The 19,082-nt window shown below is 41.6% G+C and overlaps 1 protein-coding gene across 15 annotated transcripts in view; it reads left to right on the top strand.

Annotated features, from left to right (window-relative positions):
* Positions 1-19,082, top strand: part of PTPRE (protein tyrosine phosphatase receptor type E) — a 97,178-nt gene that overhangs the window by 68,268 nt on the left and 9,828 nt on the right. For 13 of the 15 annotated variants that reach the window (XM_068951437.1, XM_068951443.1, XM_068951439.1 and 10 more), the window contains 12 exons: positions 4,000-4,090; positions 4,758-4,834; positions 4,963-4,999; positions 5,662-5,759; positions 7,315-7,434; positions 9,251-9,414; positions 12,451-12,586; positions 12,995-13,144; positions 13,761-13,854; positions 14,691-14,767; positions 17,170-17,304; positions 18,126-18,251. In XM_068951437.1, coding sequence (XP_068807538.1) covers positions 4,000-4,090; positions 4,758-4,834; positions 4,963-4,999; positions 5,662-5,759; positions 7,315-7,434; positions 9,251-9,414; positions 12,451-12,586; positions 12,995-13,144; positions 13,761-13,854; positions 14,691-14,767; positions 17,170-17,304; positions 18,126-18,251 — 1,305 coding nt within the window. The remainder of the gene's footprint in view (positions 1-3,999; positions 4,091-4,757; positions 4,835-4,962; positions 5,000-5,661; positions 5,760-7,314; positions 7,435-9,250; positions 9,415-12,450; positions 12,587-12,994; positions 13,145-13,760; positions 13,855-14,690; positions 14,768-17,169; positions 17,305-18,125; positions 18,252-19,082) is intronic. The other 2 variants (XM_068951441.1, XM_068951431.1) reach the window with 1 other exon arrangement.

Raw genomic sequence — 19,082 nt, 5'->3', positions numbered from 1 at the left:
AAACCAAATGTCTGCCTTTGAGTTTGAAGGAGACTTCGGCCCGAGTTGGGGCTTAGGCGAGCTGGCAGGGTCTCAGCCCGTGCCCTAGCCAAAGCAGTTAGGTTCCAAGTGATTTTTCTGGTGAAACCAAGCAGAGCAGGCACTGATAGACTAAGACAGGCAGCAAGCTGAAAGGATTTTTGAAGACAGTTCTCTTAGATTTATGTGCCTAATTCTCTTCTTCAATGCTTTTATCCTTAAAGCCTAAATTATCCTTAATAAGTGCATTGCATACGTTGTATATACTGACTAAAAGAGCAGAGACTCCTGCTACCCTCTAGTTGTTTCATTTCTTATGATTTGTTCCCTATATGAAGATGGGCAACCAGGAAGATAGTTTTCTTTCTTCACAGCAAAAAAAAATAATATGAGCGTGTGCCTTTTTTGAGCCCTTCAGTTAAGTCTTACCTCTATTTATCGTGCATAATGCAAAATGGGCTTAATATGTTGGTGAAGGATATGATGGCTAGGCTGTTGCCTCCGTTTTCAGATGAATGTCTGAAAACCTGTCTGTCAGCAGTTGCTTTAGAAATTTTAATTCGACTTGGTTAAGATGTCGCGGTGCTTCATGCAGTGGAAAAAATGCCATGGCGTGCTGATGCCGGGGCGGCTCCTGCCCCTCGGAAGCGTGACATCGGCTTCTGGTCCCTTGCCAAGTGCGAGGGAATGAGACTGTGGCGGTGGGCGGTAACGCAGCCCAGCCCGGGCTTCCTGGGCTCCCCGTGACTCGCAGGGTGGTAGACAGGATATGGTGAAGGACATCCTAGATGAGTCACCCTGTCCCCTTTTGGAGCTGGGTAGAAACAACTGAACAGTCTGCAGCCCTGCGTGAGCAGCTCAAAACCCGCTCCCAGCATGATGTTGCCAAGCTTTTAGGGAGATATTCGGGGCTCACAGAACTAAGGCGCAAGCATGGACCGCAACATCTCCTTGTGGACCTTTTCTCCTTGTGGGACCTTTTCTTTTCCCCCGTGCCCCAGGTTGCGCTGTGCAAGCTCTGAGCTTCGAGCGTGGTGCTCTGCTGAACTCCATAGGCTCAAGCTTAAGTTTTTAACATGGGGACATTGCAGTGTGAATGTAGGCTTATTTTACCCAAACGCTGCTTGTCTTCTGAAATAGCTTTCCACCGTTGTCCTATCTGAGCATGAGGAAGAGTTATCATCCTGAAGTAGGAATGAAATCAAGAAACGAACACCATACCCATTTTGTGGAGTCCATGAAGTACGGGAAGCGCATAACAACGCCATGCGTGATCCATGGGTTTTTAGGGACTAAACCCTGCCACAACAGCCTCTGTCGAAGGGGAAATTCTGTAGTAGCCTGCAGAGATTTCTGATTTCCTTTTCACCCCTTTGTTTTTGAGAAGGGAGAGGTTATTGCAGCAGAAAGCAATTTGATGCGCTCTTTTCATGCATTCTTCTTGGGAAGATGCAGAACTAGATGCTTGCTTGTTAGGAGTTTGTTGCCTGACTTTTGAAGCTTAATCATTATGTTTGGAGAAGTGCTAACTACTTATTTTTGCACAAAATATAAATTCTGGGGTTCTAAAACCTGCGTACAGCATTTCTATGTTGTATATTGTGTGTATATATTAATTAGGAAAAGTATGGGTTGCATTCAAATAAAGAATTAATTAGTTTGCCAAAAGTAGCTTGCTTTTTTAACTAGTAGCCTTTTTTTAACCCTTTCTCTCTCTTTTTTTAGTTTTCTCTCTTCTTTTACTTGCATTCAAAAGTTTTAGTGGTATTAAAAAAAAAAAAGAACCCACAAATGCAAATTACTATTTTTTTCTATGGTAGTTGAGGAGTCCTCTCCTCCTCCCCTTCTTTCACCCTGCAAACCCTGTGCAACCCTGGCAATACTGATTTCTGCTTTTAAGGGGAAATTCCAAGCAATGTTTCAGGAGAGGCAAGCAGGGAGAGCTGCTTTAAGCTAGTTCTTGATACGAAGACGTCGTCATTTTGGGACCTGGACAGGCTGGAGAGCTGGGCGGAGAGGAACCTCCTGAAGTTCAACAAAGGCAAGTGCAGGGTCCTGCACCTAGGGAGGAATAACCCCATGCACCAGGACAGGTTGGGGGCTGACCTGCTGGCAAGTAGCTCTGCAGAGAAGGACCTGGGAGTCCTGGGACAACAAGTTAAGCATGAGCCAGCAGTGTGCCCTTGTGGCCAAGGTGGCCAATGATATCCTGGGGTGCATTAGGCAGAGTGTTGCCAGCAGGTGGAGGGAGGTGATCCTGCCCCTCTCCTCAGCCCTGGGGAGGCCTCACCTGGAGTACTGTGTCCAGTTCTGGGCTTCCCAGTCCAAGCGAGACATGGCGCTACTGGAGAGAGTCCAGTGGAGGGCTACAAAGATGATGAGGGGACTGGAGCATCTCTCCTAGGAGGAAGGGCTGAGGGAGCTGGGCCTGTTCAGCCCGGAGAAGAGAAGATTGAGAGGCGATCTCATCAATGTCTACAAGTATCTGAAGGGGAGGTTGTCAAGAGGATGAGGCCAGACTCATCTCACCGGTGCCCAGTAACAGGACAAGAGGCAACGGGCAGAAACTGAACCACAGGAAGTTCCATCTAAACCTGAGAAAAAACTTTCTTCACTGTGAGGGTGACAGAGCATTGGAACAGGTTGCCCAGAGAGGTGGTGGAGTCTCCTTCCCTGGAGATATTCAGAACCCGTCTGGATGTGATCCTGGGCAATATGCTGTAGAGGAGCCTGCTTGAGCAGGGAGGTTGGACTAGATGATCTCCAAAGGTCCCTTCCAACCTCAACCGTTCTGTGATTCTGTGTGATTCTGTGATTCATTTTTCCCTTCCCTGGAGTGATTCAGAAGAGTGACTATTTTGGTGTGACCAGCTTTGTGGGAGGTGGAGAAGTAAAAGGAGGATGGGAGAAGGCGGTTCTGCGTTCCCGGAACAGTTGGGGCTTTACCTCGGTGTGACACAACGCACAAACCTTTTCTAGGAGTTTAATGTGAGCAGCTTGAGGCGGCTCGGTTCTTGTTTTCGTATCTCCTTACGGTGAGCGTAGTGGATGGGGAGCCTCATGCAGCTCCTCTTGCAGAGCCATCTCTCTTGCGCTCATGTGGGCTTTTTCCGTAGCAGCCGCAGCCCCTAAGGGGCTGGAATAAGTGGCGTTTCCATGGGCTTTTCTGCAGTGCCCAAGCTCTGCCTGTCATGGGCAACGGCCGCAATGCCAGAAGTGGTGGCTCAGCAGTCCCAGTGCTGCGGAGATGGGAAGATCAGATGCCCGCAATTTTGTTCATCACCCTTCTTCATCCTCAGATTGAAACGTCTTCCTCTCTGCCTCTTATTTTCATTAGATTGCTCTGCAAGACTTCTTTTTTTTTAAGTTAGCACATGACTAAATTTATCTGTAATCTTAGATCTAGCTGATTACCAGCAGAATTGGGTTCTTAACGGTGAGTTTCAACCTGAAAGAGCCGTGACGTTCCTCTCCCCGCTTTCTGCCAGAGCTCTGCCCTCGCCTCTGGGTTGCACCAAGACGTTTGATGCTTAATGTTCTGAACACTGAGCTATTAGCAGTCGAAACGCCGTTTGTGTCCCAAAATGTTATTGCTAAAAGTAGGTATCGAAGCAGAGCTCTATAGAGTGATGCATCCGTATCCACGTGGCTGGGTCACAGCCCTGTGAATCACAGATGGCATTTTAAAGCAGAAACTCCCATTCTGACATTTTTCTGAATAACTGCAATCGCTGGTGGAAAAATAACATATTCCTTCAAAACTGCTGAACTAGTTTTCTGTGGTGGAATCTACCAGCACATCATTTGCGATTTTAGATTAATGAGAGAAAGTTGCTTTGTTTAAAAAGAAAAAAAGTTTAATTCTGTTGGATGCAAGACGTTATATATAAATGCGGCTTTTCTATAAGCCAAGCGCAGGTGACATTTAGATATTTTATAACATGCTGACTTTGGGTGTGGTGTTTTTTTTTTCTTTTTTAGTCGTTGACACCTGGACATGTGCAGGGAACGTTTGAAATGGCAAATAAGGAAGAAAACAGGGATAAGAACAGATATCCTAACATCCTTCCTTGTAAGACGTTACCTTTTATTTAAATCAGCCAATTAACTGTCCGTCTGGCCCTGAGCGTTCTGGTAATGCTCCTTTGCTGGAACCATCCCAGCAATATAATTTCATTGATCACAATTGTTCTTTATATATTTGTTTGCGCAAAAACTGTTTCTTTGGCTATGGTGTCTCTTTAGCTGATGATCGTCATCCGTTATGCTTTTCTTTAATGGTTATGAGGTGCTGTGATATAAAGCCTTAGAAGGAGTTCTGCCAAATTGGAGTATGTCCCACTGGTATTTCAGTGTCTCAGGTGAGCTTGGGGCAATAAAATATGGGCCAGTTTGGGTTTCCAGTATTCTCCAGATGCAGTCGCAGTGACCTTCAGGTGTGGGAGCAGAGCAAGATTTTTATGGCGAAATTTTCTAAATTGGAGCTGGGAACAACATGCGACTGGCGTTCAAATGAAGCTGAGAGACACCAGACCCCATCACTGTGTAGGCGACGGGATTCGGCTCGTGGGGAGTAGCTAGTGAGCACCCGTGTGGTAGCAACGTTCGACCTGTGTTTTGCGACACAGTTGTTAGTGGAGCTTTCCTTGCCCTGGTACTGGCCAAGAACTAACTTATTTCGGATGGCTTCAAATACTGTAGCTCTGATGTAAACTCGTTTGTAATGCGTTTTCTTCCAGATGATCATTCCAGAGTGATTTTGACCCAAGTAGATGGAGTCCCATCTTCAGACTACATTAATGCATCTTATATAGATGTAAGTTGACAGTTCCCACTGTTAGCCAAACTGCTAATTTTGACTGGAAATTAATATTAAATAGGTAATTGTCTTCTAGCACACGTTGGCATTTCATCTTTTAACTACCATGATATTTATTTCCTTAGGGTTACAAAGAAAAGAATAAATTTATAGCAGCACAAGGTAATTAATTTCCATCCCTCTACTGTGTACGTTTTATGACTAAAAATGTGTAACATTAGAAATGTCTTGATGCAGATGATGACCGAATACTCAATGGGGTTTAGAGGTGACAGTTCAAATGAAATGGAAGTGAGCGTACAGTAAGCTGCTGCCCTTAGACCTGAAGTTTCTGCTCCTCTCCTTAGCAGAGAGACTCCCTTTCCCCTTGCTCCCCCTCCCTGGTGTGCTTCTTTCTCTCTCTCTCTCTCTCTCTCTTTTTCTTTTCTTTCTTTTTTTTTCCCCTCAACCACTTACTGAGGGTTTGAAAGAGGAAAAATCATGTCACAGCAGATAGGGAGAGGGCGGTGTCATGACAAATCATCCTTTTCCATCCCATCTGAGCCGTTTGGCTGTGCCCTCCTGCTGGACCTCATGGGGATTACCAGTGTTTCAGTGACTTCTTAGAAATTACGCAGCCCACATAATACAGTAAAAGCCTCAGTGCGTAAAATAAACTATGTGTGCATGCATGTAAAAGAAAATATATATATTTTTAAGGAATATCTGGTATATTCAAAAACTGGGGATTTTGTAGCTGTGGGTGGGCACCTGGTGTGCAGCAACAGCAAGTGAGCTGTGATCCTGGTCTTTTTATGTCTCTTAAATGTATTCTGTATATTCAGGACCTAAACAAGAAACAGTCAATGATTTCTGGAGGATGATATGGGAACAGAAGTCTGCAGTGATCGTCATGTTAACAAACTTGAAAGAAAGAAAAGAGGTAAGTAACTTCCAGTCTGATTTAGGATCTCTCTGAGAAAGACCGTTCCAAAAATGAGCAGTCTGGGGCAGCTCAGCATTTGGCCATTAGTATTCCTAAGCACTTCCTTTCCCAGTCCTTTTCAGCACATCTGAGTTTCTGCTAAAAAACATAGTTTTAATTTCCAAAATACAAGTTTTTGTAAGTAGATATCAAGGAAAAATATCTGATGGTAATTTTGTCCTGCGTAGCCCACTTGTCAGAGCCAAAGGCAAATTCTTGCGGCTTTGCTTTTGTCACAGTGTAAGTAAGGCTGGACTTGCACTTTTTTGGCTAGAAATGAAGATTAAAACATTATTCTTTTTTTAAGTGTTAAGTTTCAAAATGATTTTTTTGGCACATGCAATTAATAATTAGAAAACAACCCTCCTTTCTTGTGAGAGTAATTCTGTTGCTTCGTGTTCCCACATTCCCCCCCTACTCGTCCTCTCCTCCTGTTGTGTTAGGCTTTCTAAGAGTGTTGGCTGAACACGGAGACACTTACTAAAATGCTAATGCATTTAACCTCTTTGCTTCACAGATTAAAGAAACTAAGTTAAAAAAATAACGAAACGCACCATCAGAAATACCCTTGATAAGAGATGCTTTTTAATTGTTTTTTTTTACATGGGGACAATTTGCTATACTGATCATGCTACATCCTCAGCTGAAATATGTAAAGTTCTCAAAAACATATACCCAAAAAAATAAACCTTGATTTCCCCTGTAGCTGTGAAAGCAAGGAGATGGAGCAGAGGGAATACTGTCTAGTTACTGGAAACTCTACCTTTTTTCCACTGCTCAAGGGTGACCTCTCCTGCCAATTGTGAAATAACGTTGATGAAGTCCAATAGTTCACCTTCCTTGGGAAGGAGCATTTGTGATAATTGATACACCGTATCAGTGTTTAAAAGTATGCTTTTATAACTATTTTGTGCATTTTTACAACCATAAAGAAAAGATAATCAAGAGACTCTGAGCTGAGAGCAGTTATGAGGAAAGGCATTCCTTTTTTGCCTATTCAAGGTGGTACTCCTACTTTATTTTACGGCAATTGTAGTATTGCCATACTAAGCTCAAAACAGCACAGGCAGTCTGTAAGAGCCTGTTTCTAATAAGAGAAGGCAGAGCTGCTAAAACTTGATGTTTCTGATGACTCCTACATGAGGACTACCTTACCTCATTTCTCACTAACTGCACCTAAAGCTTAAAAGTAAAGGGTCAAGATATCAAAATGTCCACTCCCTACTGTCAGAAAGCCTCCCAAATGCCCAAGCCAAAAAAAAAAAAAAAAGTTGTTGTTCAGATCTGTCTGATTAAAAAAAAAAAAATACAAGGTTATTCTTACCCTTCTCTGTGTAAATTAAAGCATCAATAGTCTGAGCAAAGTGTTAAAGTCGTATTGTGTCAGATAATTGCACTCTATAAACTCATATAAAGACTTACGTACATTAGTTTCAAATAACTGTATTATTCTGTGCGTAATGAATAAGGAAATTGGTCTCAGTGTTATAAAACAGACTGTATGTTTATACAGGACAAATGTTATCAATATTGGCCTGATCAAGGGTGCTGGACTTACGGAAATATCCGCGTCTCAGTGGAAGATTGTATAGTCCTTGTGGACTACACCATCCGCAAATTCTGCGTTCAGTCAGTAAGTAGCAGCGTTCTTGCGGGGTCTTCACTTTAATTTTTAAAGCAAATTGTTACAATGTAACATGTTTGCTTAAAAGAAATTTAGAAAATTAGTTCAATATATTTGCAAATCAAGAAAGGTGTTGCACCGCCTAGAGGCAGGCGGGCAAGCACTACGTGACGGTCCGTTTAGTGTCTGCCACAACTCAATGGACTGTAGTTGGTTTCTCTCAGTTTTGTTCGTTTCTGTAGCCACGTGCCATCCAAAGTCAGACATTTGGGTTGTCAGGGAAGGGAGCATAGGAGCGGTGTTCTGACCTTTTAGGGGACAAAATGCATAGATTAAAAAAAAAAAAGTAAATGTGGCTATATATGGGTATTTGGAGTAGTCTATGGATATTAGCTGGCCAAAGTCAGACAGTATTAGAGCTTCCTGATTTCTGCCGTATCATTGGTTTTAAGCACAAGTTAAAGCTTTATCTGTATCCAAAAGACCATAAGAGAGGTCAGTGGTGGTGACTTAGTATAGGTCACCACTGTGTAGTCTTGTAAGGGGCGCAAGTTCCTCGAGATCCTCACCTGTTAAGGGAGGGTTGTGTTTGTACTGTAATGACGACCCAATTCAAATTAAAGTCTCCAGGTTCACCCATAGTATTTAGGTCAGCTACTGGGCCTAAAGAGAGGTGCTAAACCATGATGGCCATGCAGAGCTACAGGGAGAGCTAGTGAATTCCTCAAAAAAATGTGTGTTGGTTCGTTCAGCCTTAGATACAGGTTCTGAAGCGTAAAGAGTTCGTTGCTCATTCAACGTGGAGATTGCTTTAGTGGGACTAATGATCGCTGATAAGGTGTTGCTGATAAAAATGCTCGTTGAAACTGTGCTCAGATAGCAGAATGGGAAAGATGTAACAGTAAAGAAGTAAAAGTACCGTAGAAAAGCTGAAGGGCTGGACAGTTTATGAATGGAAGTGGATGCCTTTCCCATGTTGATCTGTACTGAATGTGTGTTTGTAAGGTTTGGTTCTCCATTGATGGAGACCGCGTAGGTTTACCAAACAAACCGGTCCCCCGAACTGAAATAAATGGCCTTGATTAGCACTATGGCTAGCAGCCTTAAAAAAGAAAGGAGGAAAAAAAAAAAAAAAAGAAGGCAGGGGTTGACTGGCCTTGGAGACTATTTTTACCTTCTGAGCTTAAGAATAGACGGTGGTTGATAAGTGCAGGTGAAGCAGAATGCTGTGGCTATACTGCCACTGCTTCCGCAGTGTCTCCTCTTTAGACTTAAAGAGCACGTCAGTTTCTGAAGCTGTCAGCAGTTGGCCATTAGAGGTGTAACTCTTTTCATTTTTCATGCATAATATAGGCTGGCGAGATTCAACACAGTCATACTCATAACTGGCCTCTAAGGCATTGTTAGATGTGTATCCATATCTTTAGCCTTTTCATTATGGAACAGCTTGTAAAAGTTGGCATTTTGCATCTCATGGTTGACGCAGATGTTGAAGTTTTAGACCAAATTTTGAGTGTCATCTGAGGCTGTTAAAAGAAGTATCATAAGGATTTGATAAGTGGGAAAAAAAGGCTTCAGGTCCATCGTTAACATAAATTGTGAAGCTCGTTCTTCTTGTATCCTATCCTGGGATTATTCTAGTTTTCACTGAAAAAAATATTATACGGTAATTTTACTCTGCATTGTACGTGCACTGTAAACTCCTAATCTTTGGCTCGGGATCTAAATGTTGGAGGAATACAAGTAAATAACTAACCAGAGTGATTTGTTTATAACTGTTTGCATGAAACATGAAATGTCTAGCTCAGAGCCTGTGTGTTCCTAGCAGCTTCATGACGGTTGTAAAGCTCCGAGGCTGGTTACACAGCTTCATTTTACCAGCTGGCCTGATTTTGGAGTGCCTTTCACCCCTATTGGCATGCTGAAGTTTCTGAAAAAAGTCAAAACGTTGAATCCTGCCCATGCCGGACCAATTGTGGTTCACTGTAGGTATGTATATGCTCTTTAAGCCACTCTCTCAGCTGAAATTGTGTATAAAATGCCAAGGCTAAATATTTATTCTCTGTTGAAGACTACAAAGTTTGTTTAAAAAAAAAATAGTTGCAATAATATGCTAAGCTTTTTTTAGAGCCTGGAGTAAGAACAAATTCAAAAGATCTGTCTTTGCTACCACTTTAATACTGAAACAGAAGTTTTTTATCCATGAGTGAGATCCAGTCTTTGGCATAAATATGCTCTTTGTCAGAAAGAGAGACTTGTAATACAGATCTGTGACCTTTGCCGCTAAATGCTCCTTTGAGAATTCACCCCTCACTTTTCCCACAATAAAATTACAGTTTGCTATGTAAATTATCCATTAAGTGCCTAGAAATTTTAAAATAAAGACTTTCAGTTAAGAGATTTAAATGCTGCAATTCTGAAGACGTACTGCATACCAATGTAGAATATGTTCGTACTCATTCAATAACAAATGCATGAGCTTGCTGCTATTGAAGGTTTGTGCTAAACTCTTTGAAATCTAACATTAGTAAAACAACAAACAAACTCCAAATCAGTTTTAAAAGAATAGTTACAATCTTTATAGCAACTGTAGGCTTACACTGAAACAAGAAGTGTCTTCTCAGGAACCATTATCATATTGAGATTAGAATCAAAAGAAAAGAATAACAGCTTTGTCTTTCTGGGCTGTGTTTTTGAGCAAATGGTTTTAGATTCATGCATTTCATTCTTTGCTGCTGCTTAGGTTAGACATCTAGAAATACTCTCAAAGAGTCTTTGAAGGTTCACTGTGCCCCATTGAGAAAGAGCAAGTTTGTCGTGACCAGCCAGCCTGCTCTTTCTTCGTTTCCACACAGACCGTGCTGTGTTAGAATTCATAAGGGTCTTTAAAGCAAAATTTAAGAAGGAAAAATAAGATTTTAGTTGTCTCACATAGTCTTTCCTATGAAAACCCACATACAGCCTTTTTCTGTGATGTTAGTGGAGATTAATACTGGATTTGAGCTTTATTTTTCACCTGGAGGACGTTTTGTACTTGGACTGATTAACTGAAGTAGCTAATGGTAAGAAATGGTGAAAACAAAACGTCTCTCATTACGTATGTGCGGGGATTTAAATGTAATGATCCAACAGAATGCAATAGCACCGTTACGTATCAGTGTTTGGGACTAGTACGGTACTTCCGTATGCTTTAGAAATAAAGATTGAAAAAGGTGACACTTAATTTCCTTTACCGCTCAGGATATGACACTATTGAATTGTTGGGAAAAGGAAAGGGAAACTCATCGATAGTAACTGTGCATTTTTGAGTGAGCCTTTAGAAAAACGTCATCCAGTCATTCTAAACAAAACCAGCTCAGTTGGAAACTTTTAAGTTAATGAAGGGCTAATTTAGCATCTGGAAGTAAAGAACAGCAGAGAAAATGTGGAGGGGGCGTTGGAAGTTTCTCCCAAAATACATTTTTTCAAATGTTACTCTCTCAAGCAGAGAGAGAAATTGAGGAGGAATAACGGAGTAAAGGAGACCCTAAAGGAGGGTAAAGATGGATAAAATCAGTGAGATTTTGAGGCAAGTGCCAATGAGGGTTGATGACGTTACCAGCTTTAGCAAGAACGTGCAAGGTTTGAGGGAGCGAGGTTTGAGATCTGAGGTAAGGTAACCCTGAGGCGGTGAAAGAGTTAAGTGCACGAGGGAAGATAGATCTGGAAAAAGGGATGGTGTCTGCAAGGGAAGAGAAGTCGGGAAGCAAAGCGAGGGTGGAGAGCAGGGCTCGGCGGGTGTACGTAAAGGGCAAGTGGGAACCAAAGATGAGCAAACCATGCTCAGAGGTGGCTTCCAGCACCGGAAGAGGAAAATATCTGCTAAACTGTGAGTCAGGCAAGTAGGAGACACTGAGGTGGACTCATCCACAGCGGTAGAGGTCAAGTATGAATGCAAGGAAGTGAGAGGCGAAGGGAGGCAAGCTTTGCCCCGAAGGTGCGAGCAGCCCTCTGTGAGTAGTAGCCCCAGAGCGAGGGGAGGTCACAGCGGTGGGAATGGGAGAAAAGGAAGTGGCTCAAAGAGGGGAAAAGCATGAGGGAAAGGAGAAGAACCTGCCAAATCCATGATTAAACGTAAAGGAATTTGGAGGTAGAAGGTTGCAACGGGACTTTTCACTGTGAAGAACTTTCAGTGGGGAGCTGAGTTACTTGATTTGCCTGCTTGGTTCAGCGGACGTAGCTCAGCAGCCTTGAAATAGTTTTTTGGTTTTTACGTAGCACTTGCTGTTACGAGTATGCGTGTGTACGTACATATCCGTATGAACTAAGTAGCACTATGCATGCAGTTAGTTTTTCTGATGTTAAAACTTACTGTTCCTTGCTGAAAGTTAGTCTGTATCTTTGGGAACACCAGGATGAGGGGAGAAATTTTTGCCATGTTTTGGAAGGTGTTTCTCTGACGTTACAGCAGTTGCTGTATAAAATAAGCTAACAGAAGGTTAAAGGAGAGCTATTAATGCCTAGCACAGGATGCCATGCCCTTTTCCTCTGAAAGGAAGAGCTGAAAGGCATTCAAGTAGTATAATTTATAATAATCGTGCTCCCTCTCGTGGCTGTTGAAGGATATGTAAACCCGTGTTTTGGGACAGCTATATTGAAAAGTGTAGAACTTGTTAACAACTTACCGTTTTCAAAGTAGCGTGCAACAGCAACCACACAAAAAGGATCTTAAAAAAAAATATTTAAAATTCCATCCTTTCCTTAGACTGAATAATTATAGATGATCAAATACAGATTTTTTGTCCAAAGGTCTTTTCTGAAAAAAATTTTGATCTTACCTTTTCTGAGCTGGAAAAAGGGTGACTTTTTCTGTTAAAATCTGGGATCCTTTTGTAGTAAGGATATCACTATTGAAGTCAAAAATGACACACTGTGTTTCCCAGTGTTTCAGTCCGGTATAAACAGCCCAAGTTCTACCTATGTCATTGCTGTAGCAATTCCCGAAGACTCTGTAGTTCATGTAAGTGTCTTTTTTCTCTTTTGAAGCGCTGGTGTGGGTCGAACCGGCACGTTTATCGTTATAGATGCTATAATAGACATGATGCATGCTGAACAGAGAGTTGATGTTTTTGAGTTTGTGTCAAGAATCCGCAATCAGCGTCCACAAATGGTTCAGACTGATGTAAGTAGCCTTTTTGGTTGGAATTACCTCTTTTCAAATTTAAAGTAGCACCTACCACTATATCCCCACTCTGGGATATAGTATTTCCTGTTCTGTCACGCAGCTGGATTATTGCAAACTGAACAAAAGCCGGTGGAAGGAGAAGGTTGGGGAAGAAGATACAGACAAGTTAGGGCTGTGATAAGACCACCATAAGGCACGTTTAATTTAGCAGTCGCGTCCATGTTTTTCCCATACATAGCAGGATTGAATTGTATGGCATGTGAGTGATATAATAGAAAACCCTGTTTTAGCTTCAACCGTTTTGATGGTTGTCAACCAAATGAGAGAAGAGGAAGTGCCAAGTGTGATACAGTTTCACTTCCTTCCTTTCGGTATACTTATGTGCCTGTTTTTTGTTCATTGCAGATGCAATACTCATTCATTTATCAAGCCTTACTTGAATACTACCTCTACGGTGACACAGAACTAGATGTGTCATCCTTAGAAAAACATCTACAAACATCACACAGTACAGCGCCAAATCTTGTCAAAATAGGGCTGGAAGAAGAATTTAAAGTGAGTATGGAAGGCCTTTGCCTTAAGATTTCAACATTTCGACCAAAAAGATACCTCAAAAATGGGGAGAGTATGACCTTAAAAAACAAAAAAAACCAAGGAGCCTCTCCAAACTGAACAACTTGTTTATTTTCTGCTGTGCCTGTGATGAGTGGAACCTGTGGGGACAATTCCTGGGGCCTTGCTCTAACCTTCTGTTCTTAGAAATGCTTATTGAAGACTACATCGTTTTACTAAGCTTTTCCAATATACAGTCATTCATTTTTGATTATAAAAGTAAAATGGAACTATTCTTCTGGTCATATGCTAGATGCCAGAGCAGATAATGCTGGAAAATGGAGCTGGATTGCCTAATTTACAGAAATGTTAACTTAGTCAGGGCTGCAGAGCGAATTGCTGCGAGTTTTCAGGTCCTGCACTGCCTCTCTAGCATTTCTGCTTAGAGAAAACCCAAATGGAGAAACCCAAACTGCTGGCTTTCTGTGATCATTGTTTGGAATATGCTCGGACTTTAACTGCCCTGCGTTACTTTAGAGCTTCTGACGACATTTACTGTGCAAAAATTACTACTTCTGCTTCAGTTAGTCCTTACCCGAATTTGCGTGTCTTGTTACAGAAATTAACAAACGTTCGAATAATGAAGGAAAACATGAGAACTGGCAATCTTCCAGCAAATATGAAAAAAGCTAGAGTCATCCAGATTATTCCATGTAAGATCGATTTTGTATCTGTAGAAACAAGTGTTATCAATATATGATTATTGTAATGTTGTCGTAAGTAAAAATTAGCAGTATATGATGCACAACGCCTCTCGCATCAGATTGCACCTGTGTTGGGATGAACTCGAGAGCAGAGCCCGGACTTGGAAACTGGAGTTCTGCAAATAATTACTAGAAATGTTTTCTAGAGAAAAAGACTGAACTCTTCTGCCGGTAATAAGTCCCGTCCTTTCAAAACCTTGTGGTACTGCCCTGCCTGGTAGCTGTGCTTCTGTTCTCGCCAGGACAGGTTTGCGTTAGCCTCCCCTTTGGCTTTGCCGCCTCCTTTGCAGGCAGGCCTGTTCTAAAGATTCTGGAGCACTTACCTGAGAGTTACAGCAGCATCTCGGTGTCCTTGCAAAATGTCTGCAAGCGATTAATTCTGGCTTTGCTGCATTATTTTTTTTTTTTACTTTCTCAGTGTAAAAATACATTATGCTCAGATGTTTTTCAGGTCTGAATGAAATAATTGAGAGTTCCACCTTTTCAACAGCCACGCGTTCTGTGCTTTGCTGTGATTCCCTGCCTAGTCTTGAGCAAGGCTGTAAGGTCTGCATGTGAAAGTGAAAGTTTCCAAACTTGCTGGACGTGTCCTGTGTGAATGGAAAACCATACACAGAAAACCAACAGAAACCCCATGCGCTTAGTAAATCCTGGATAAGACCTTTAAGTCATTCTTTCTGGCTTTCAGACGCAATTATTTTTGTTGTTGTTGTTCTTTCACAAACGTAATAATGGGGCAGTCAACGTACAGTTAGCAAAAGAAAGAATTTGCTTTTATTTTTCAGATGACTTTAATAGAGTGATTCTGTCAATGAAAAGAGGTCAAGAGTATACAGACTACATCAATGCATCCTTCATAGATGTATGTATGAAAATTGTAACTTATTTAAACTGAAAGTCAAATATATTGCTGTTGCTGAAGAGGCACTGTCACCTTTGCTTATGAAGAACATAGATGTTTTTGTTCTGATTTTGCTTATGAACGTTTCCGAGTGCATTTCTTACCTTACTCTGATGTTCTCAATTTCAGTTTAAATAGTTATGTAATTTACACATTCTTGTTGTGGTTAGATTTATAAACTGAAGTTTTTTTTTTTATTAAATCCTAAAAAACAAACAGTGCAACAGATTAATTAGCTCTACAACTAGCAGTTGTAATGGAACTAACTGTGCCGTTATCTGCACGCAGGTTAACAAATATACTGAGCATGCACTTTGCTGACTTGCAAAGCAAAAAACCTGCTTACTTAGTATGGGAAGAGGGTATCATGGTGCTTGGGAGCTCTGATTTACCTGGGGAGACCTGGCTTAGTTCCCGACTTTGTTACTGCCTTGCCGCTGGAAGCTTGGGCAGCACCATCTATTGTGTTTCAGTTTTATTTAAATATGAGAATTAATTATATCCTTGAGCAATGAAACGCTATTAGAGATTGAGGATCTTGGATACTCGTTACGAAGATCACATCCGTATGTAAATAGAACTGTAGCTCAAAAAGTGAGTTATATGTTAATTCTGTAGTAAGGCCAGTAACTGCAGTTGTTAACGGTCTTTAATATTCTCGTGGTAAAACCCTTTCAGTTATCTAGCACTGCGGATTTTGACTCCTTCAGCCATGACCGTAAAAAGTCATCAAGTATGACTCAGAATTATGAATCATCTTTTCTGAAGGTGGACAAGGTGAACCCACCTGGACAGGGAATTGTAGGAACCGATTGTCCTCTTTTCCAGTAAAATCAGAATAAAGCTATTTTCTAGCATGATTAGAGTGGGGTCACTTCTGCCTTATCACTGTGTTCATCTCATGCTCTCAAGCGCTTCCCCAGCCCCCAGGCTTTAACATCTGACATTCCTCTGCAGTTCACATGCCTTTTCGTTAGGAATAATTTCAAACTGCTGGTTACATACGTGTTTTTCAAATCATCTAACTTCAGGCACCCGGTTGGCAGAAGGGAAGGGGAAGCCTGGAGTGGTGGCATCTTCGAGGTGGCACTTCATGTTGCGTAATCATTCCTATCTCGTGCGCTACAAATTATCCCAAGGGTTAGCTGGATAGAAACCTCGTCATATGCAACGACCAGCCTTATTTTAACTTCCTTTTGGAATGAAATGCTTAATTTAACCGTGATTTAAGCACGCTTCTAGAATACAAATACTCTCATGGTTCACCTAAAAAGGTTGTATCAAAAATGTGTCTTTCTCTATCTCATGACTGTGCCTTTTACATTAAGAGTTTGGGTGTTTTTTTACTGCGTTTCTGGCAGCGAGCAAGAATCGGATGTTTTGTAGCTTCTGCGCCACAACCGCGTGCAGGGAGTTTGAGGTAGCCTTCAGATTATGAAACGGCCTGTTTAAACTTACCAGTTTAAGTAGCGCTCAGAGAGAAACGGTGTCATAGCCTTTCCAAGTATCAACTTCTGTCGCTCGTTACTTATATTCCTTCGGTTCTTCAAAGAGCTTCTCCTAGTCTGGCATTTTAACAGCAGACTAGACCGCTTCCCAGACTCACTTTACCTGTCGAGTCGGGCAGTGTTCTGCTGTAACAGAAAACTTGCAGTGTTTCAGTCGCTTTTTCTTCTGCTCCATTTGAGGGGCAGCAGTGCTCTTGCAGGGGCCTGACAGCTTCCAGGACCCAAACACCCGGTTATCTGCATACCAAGCTTGGTGGAGGCCACGAGGCAGATCTTTGCAACTCACATGCAAGGTTTGCTAGCTTTTCCTGCTTGAAAACAGCAGCAGCCTGTCTCTAAGCAAGGGAGCAGTTCAGGCTTCATCCTCATCCAGTTTTTTATGTCTCTGTTCCTCTCTCTTTTTCCCAACATTGACGCTATTTAAAAAAAGAAAAAAGCCTTAAGAATAAAATGATTATCAAAAGAGTGGTCCAGTGAGTACCGTGATGGCTTTGGTGGCTGATCACCTTCTTTGTTCAGTTTTACTTCACTTTTTTTTTGTCCTGTAAAAACTGATATGAATCCAAGGGGATGCTTTTAAGTATTTTAACATTTTTACATCTCTTGGACTCATCTAAAACTGGATTCTACCTTACTCCGTTCCCTAGAATAAGGGAAGTGACTAAAACATATTTGTTATTACTTCCCTTTCCATAACTTATAACGCTTTGAAAACGTTGATCAGTTGTCTGTTGAGGGGCGCAGTTGCTTGCATAAAGCTGGGGTTATATTCTGGAGGCTCGTTGAAAATAACGCCCCAGCCTTGAAACGAGCCTAACGGTTCGTAGTATAAATGTGAGTGTTCTTTCCGTGCAGGGCTATCGCCAGAAGGATTACTTCATTGCCACGCAAGGACCGCTGCCGCACACCGTGGAGGATTTCTGGCGAATGGTTTGGGAGTGGAAGTGTCACACTATAGTTATGCTCACAGAAGTTCAGGAAAGGGAGCAGGTGTGAGTCGCGCGGTTTCTCGTTCTCGAGCAAAGCGGTTTCCATTAACAGTTGTCAGCCTTGCTCGTGGTTTTAGAATGCAATAAATACAAGCGTCATTGGTAGATAAACTGTTGGTTGCCTGCAAATCCTAGTAACAGAAGATTTTTTTTGACTTGCTGCCTCACTCTGAGGCATAGGCCACTTTTGCTTCTTTTGCTTGAACTGACAGAAAATCCACCTAAACTACTGAGAATTTCGCTTTGTAAACGGGCCCCGTCTGCGCTCAAAGGCACAACCCAGGTAGACACCTGAAGCGGACGCCTGTTGGATAGCTGGTTTGGACTGGAGAATAGCTGGGCACAGCTTTCCTGACAGGTTCCCTCGCTGTTTTGGCAGCATGTAGCTCCAGTGGCTTATTCTGAACCTCACCTAATACTCTCTTCTGTCATCCGTTAGTGAAATCCTACATCCCGCTCTGCTGCAGTGCTGAAGATTGAGGGCTTGCCCCTGCGGTCGGCATGTTTCAGTATGGGTCTGGGAGGTGGTGTTTGCTTTTGGGAGACTTTTTAAAAACATTACAACCCATTTGGGTGTTAATTTTATAGTAATCTGTTTATAAAGCAATATTTACTACCCCTAACCTCTGAATCCCTTTTATCCTAATGGCCTATATTGTGGAAATATTTTATTGCTATATAAACCAAGGGGTTATTACCCAGTTCACTCCAAAGTATTTGGAACACGTTTATTATGACCCCTCCTATATTGGAGACTCATGAAAAATTGGATAACTGGAAAAACTTTCAAGGAACATTTATAATTCTCTTTCAATTTTGCAGGAAAAATGCTTCCAGTACTGGCCATCAGAGGGCTCTGTGACTCACGGAGAAATAACGGTAGAAATAAAGAATGACACTCTTTTAGATGCCATAAGTGTAAGGGACTTCATAGTTACATACAATCAGGTATTGTGTTAAAATTACATGAGTTTGGGTTTGTTTGGTCTTTTTTGCATTGGAAGGCATTTACAAATCAGATTACTTAAATACTGGAATTTCTATCTAGATAGCTGTGATTAGTCTTCACCTGACATTTTATCAATGGAGTGGAAGCTGATATAAAACATTTTGCTTAAACACAAAATCTAAGCAAAATTCTGACTGTAAATTATGCCCTTGATCAAAGTGGCTATTTTGTTTTTTTGTTTTTTGGGGGAGGTTGTGGTTGTTGTGATTCTTGCATGTTATACCATATAGAGCTGAAAATTGGATTCAACATTTTAAAACCCTGTGAAGAAGTTTACAGCACATTACTTACCTCTGCCTACCAGCTGTGTATTTATGTTTCTCTGTTACAGGCCTGATTCACTCAAAGCTGTTTTTGTCCTTCTGGGCCTGCATCTCTTTAGGAGATTTTTGTTTTTGAAAAAAGGTTTTCTTTTTTTTGCGAAAGCTTAGAGAATTGTACATGTAAATAGTGATTACATTATACATACATTATACACTTAAATACATGGCACATGAAAAGCAAAAGACTTTAAATGTAAAGTGCTCTGTATTTCTTTATGAAGGAGGGATGGGTAAGGGTGGATAAGACATGAATAGACACTCTGCTTCATGAAGCATAGAGTTCTCGTCTATGTTTTGACATCTGCTATATTGGAAAGTGTTTAAAGCCCAAGTAACACAATTTTAGTTCATATCCAAAGAGCAACATTTTTGCATTACAACCCTGCATCCTTAATGTCTCTTGCTGTAGGTCTAAGAACATCTGAGTAACTAACTTACTGTGCTGGA

This window comes from Struthio camelus, chromosome 7 (genome assembly GCF_040807025.1).
Source record: "Struthio camelus isolate bStrCam1 chromosome 7, bStrCam1.hap1, whole genome shotgun sequence".
Lineage (NCBI taxonomy): Eukaryota > Metazoa > Chordata > Aves > Struthioniformes > Struthionidae > Struthio > Struthio camelus.
The sequence above is the reverse complement of the archived record's forward strand: the minus strand, read 5'-3'. Positions and strand labels throughout refer to the sequence as shown.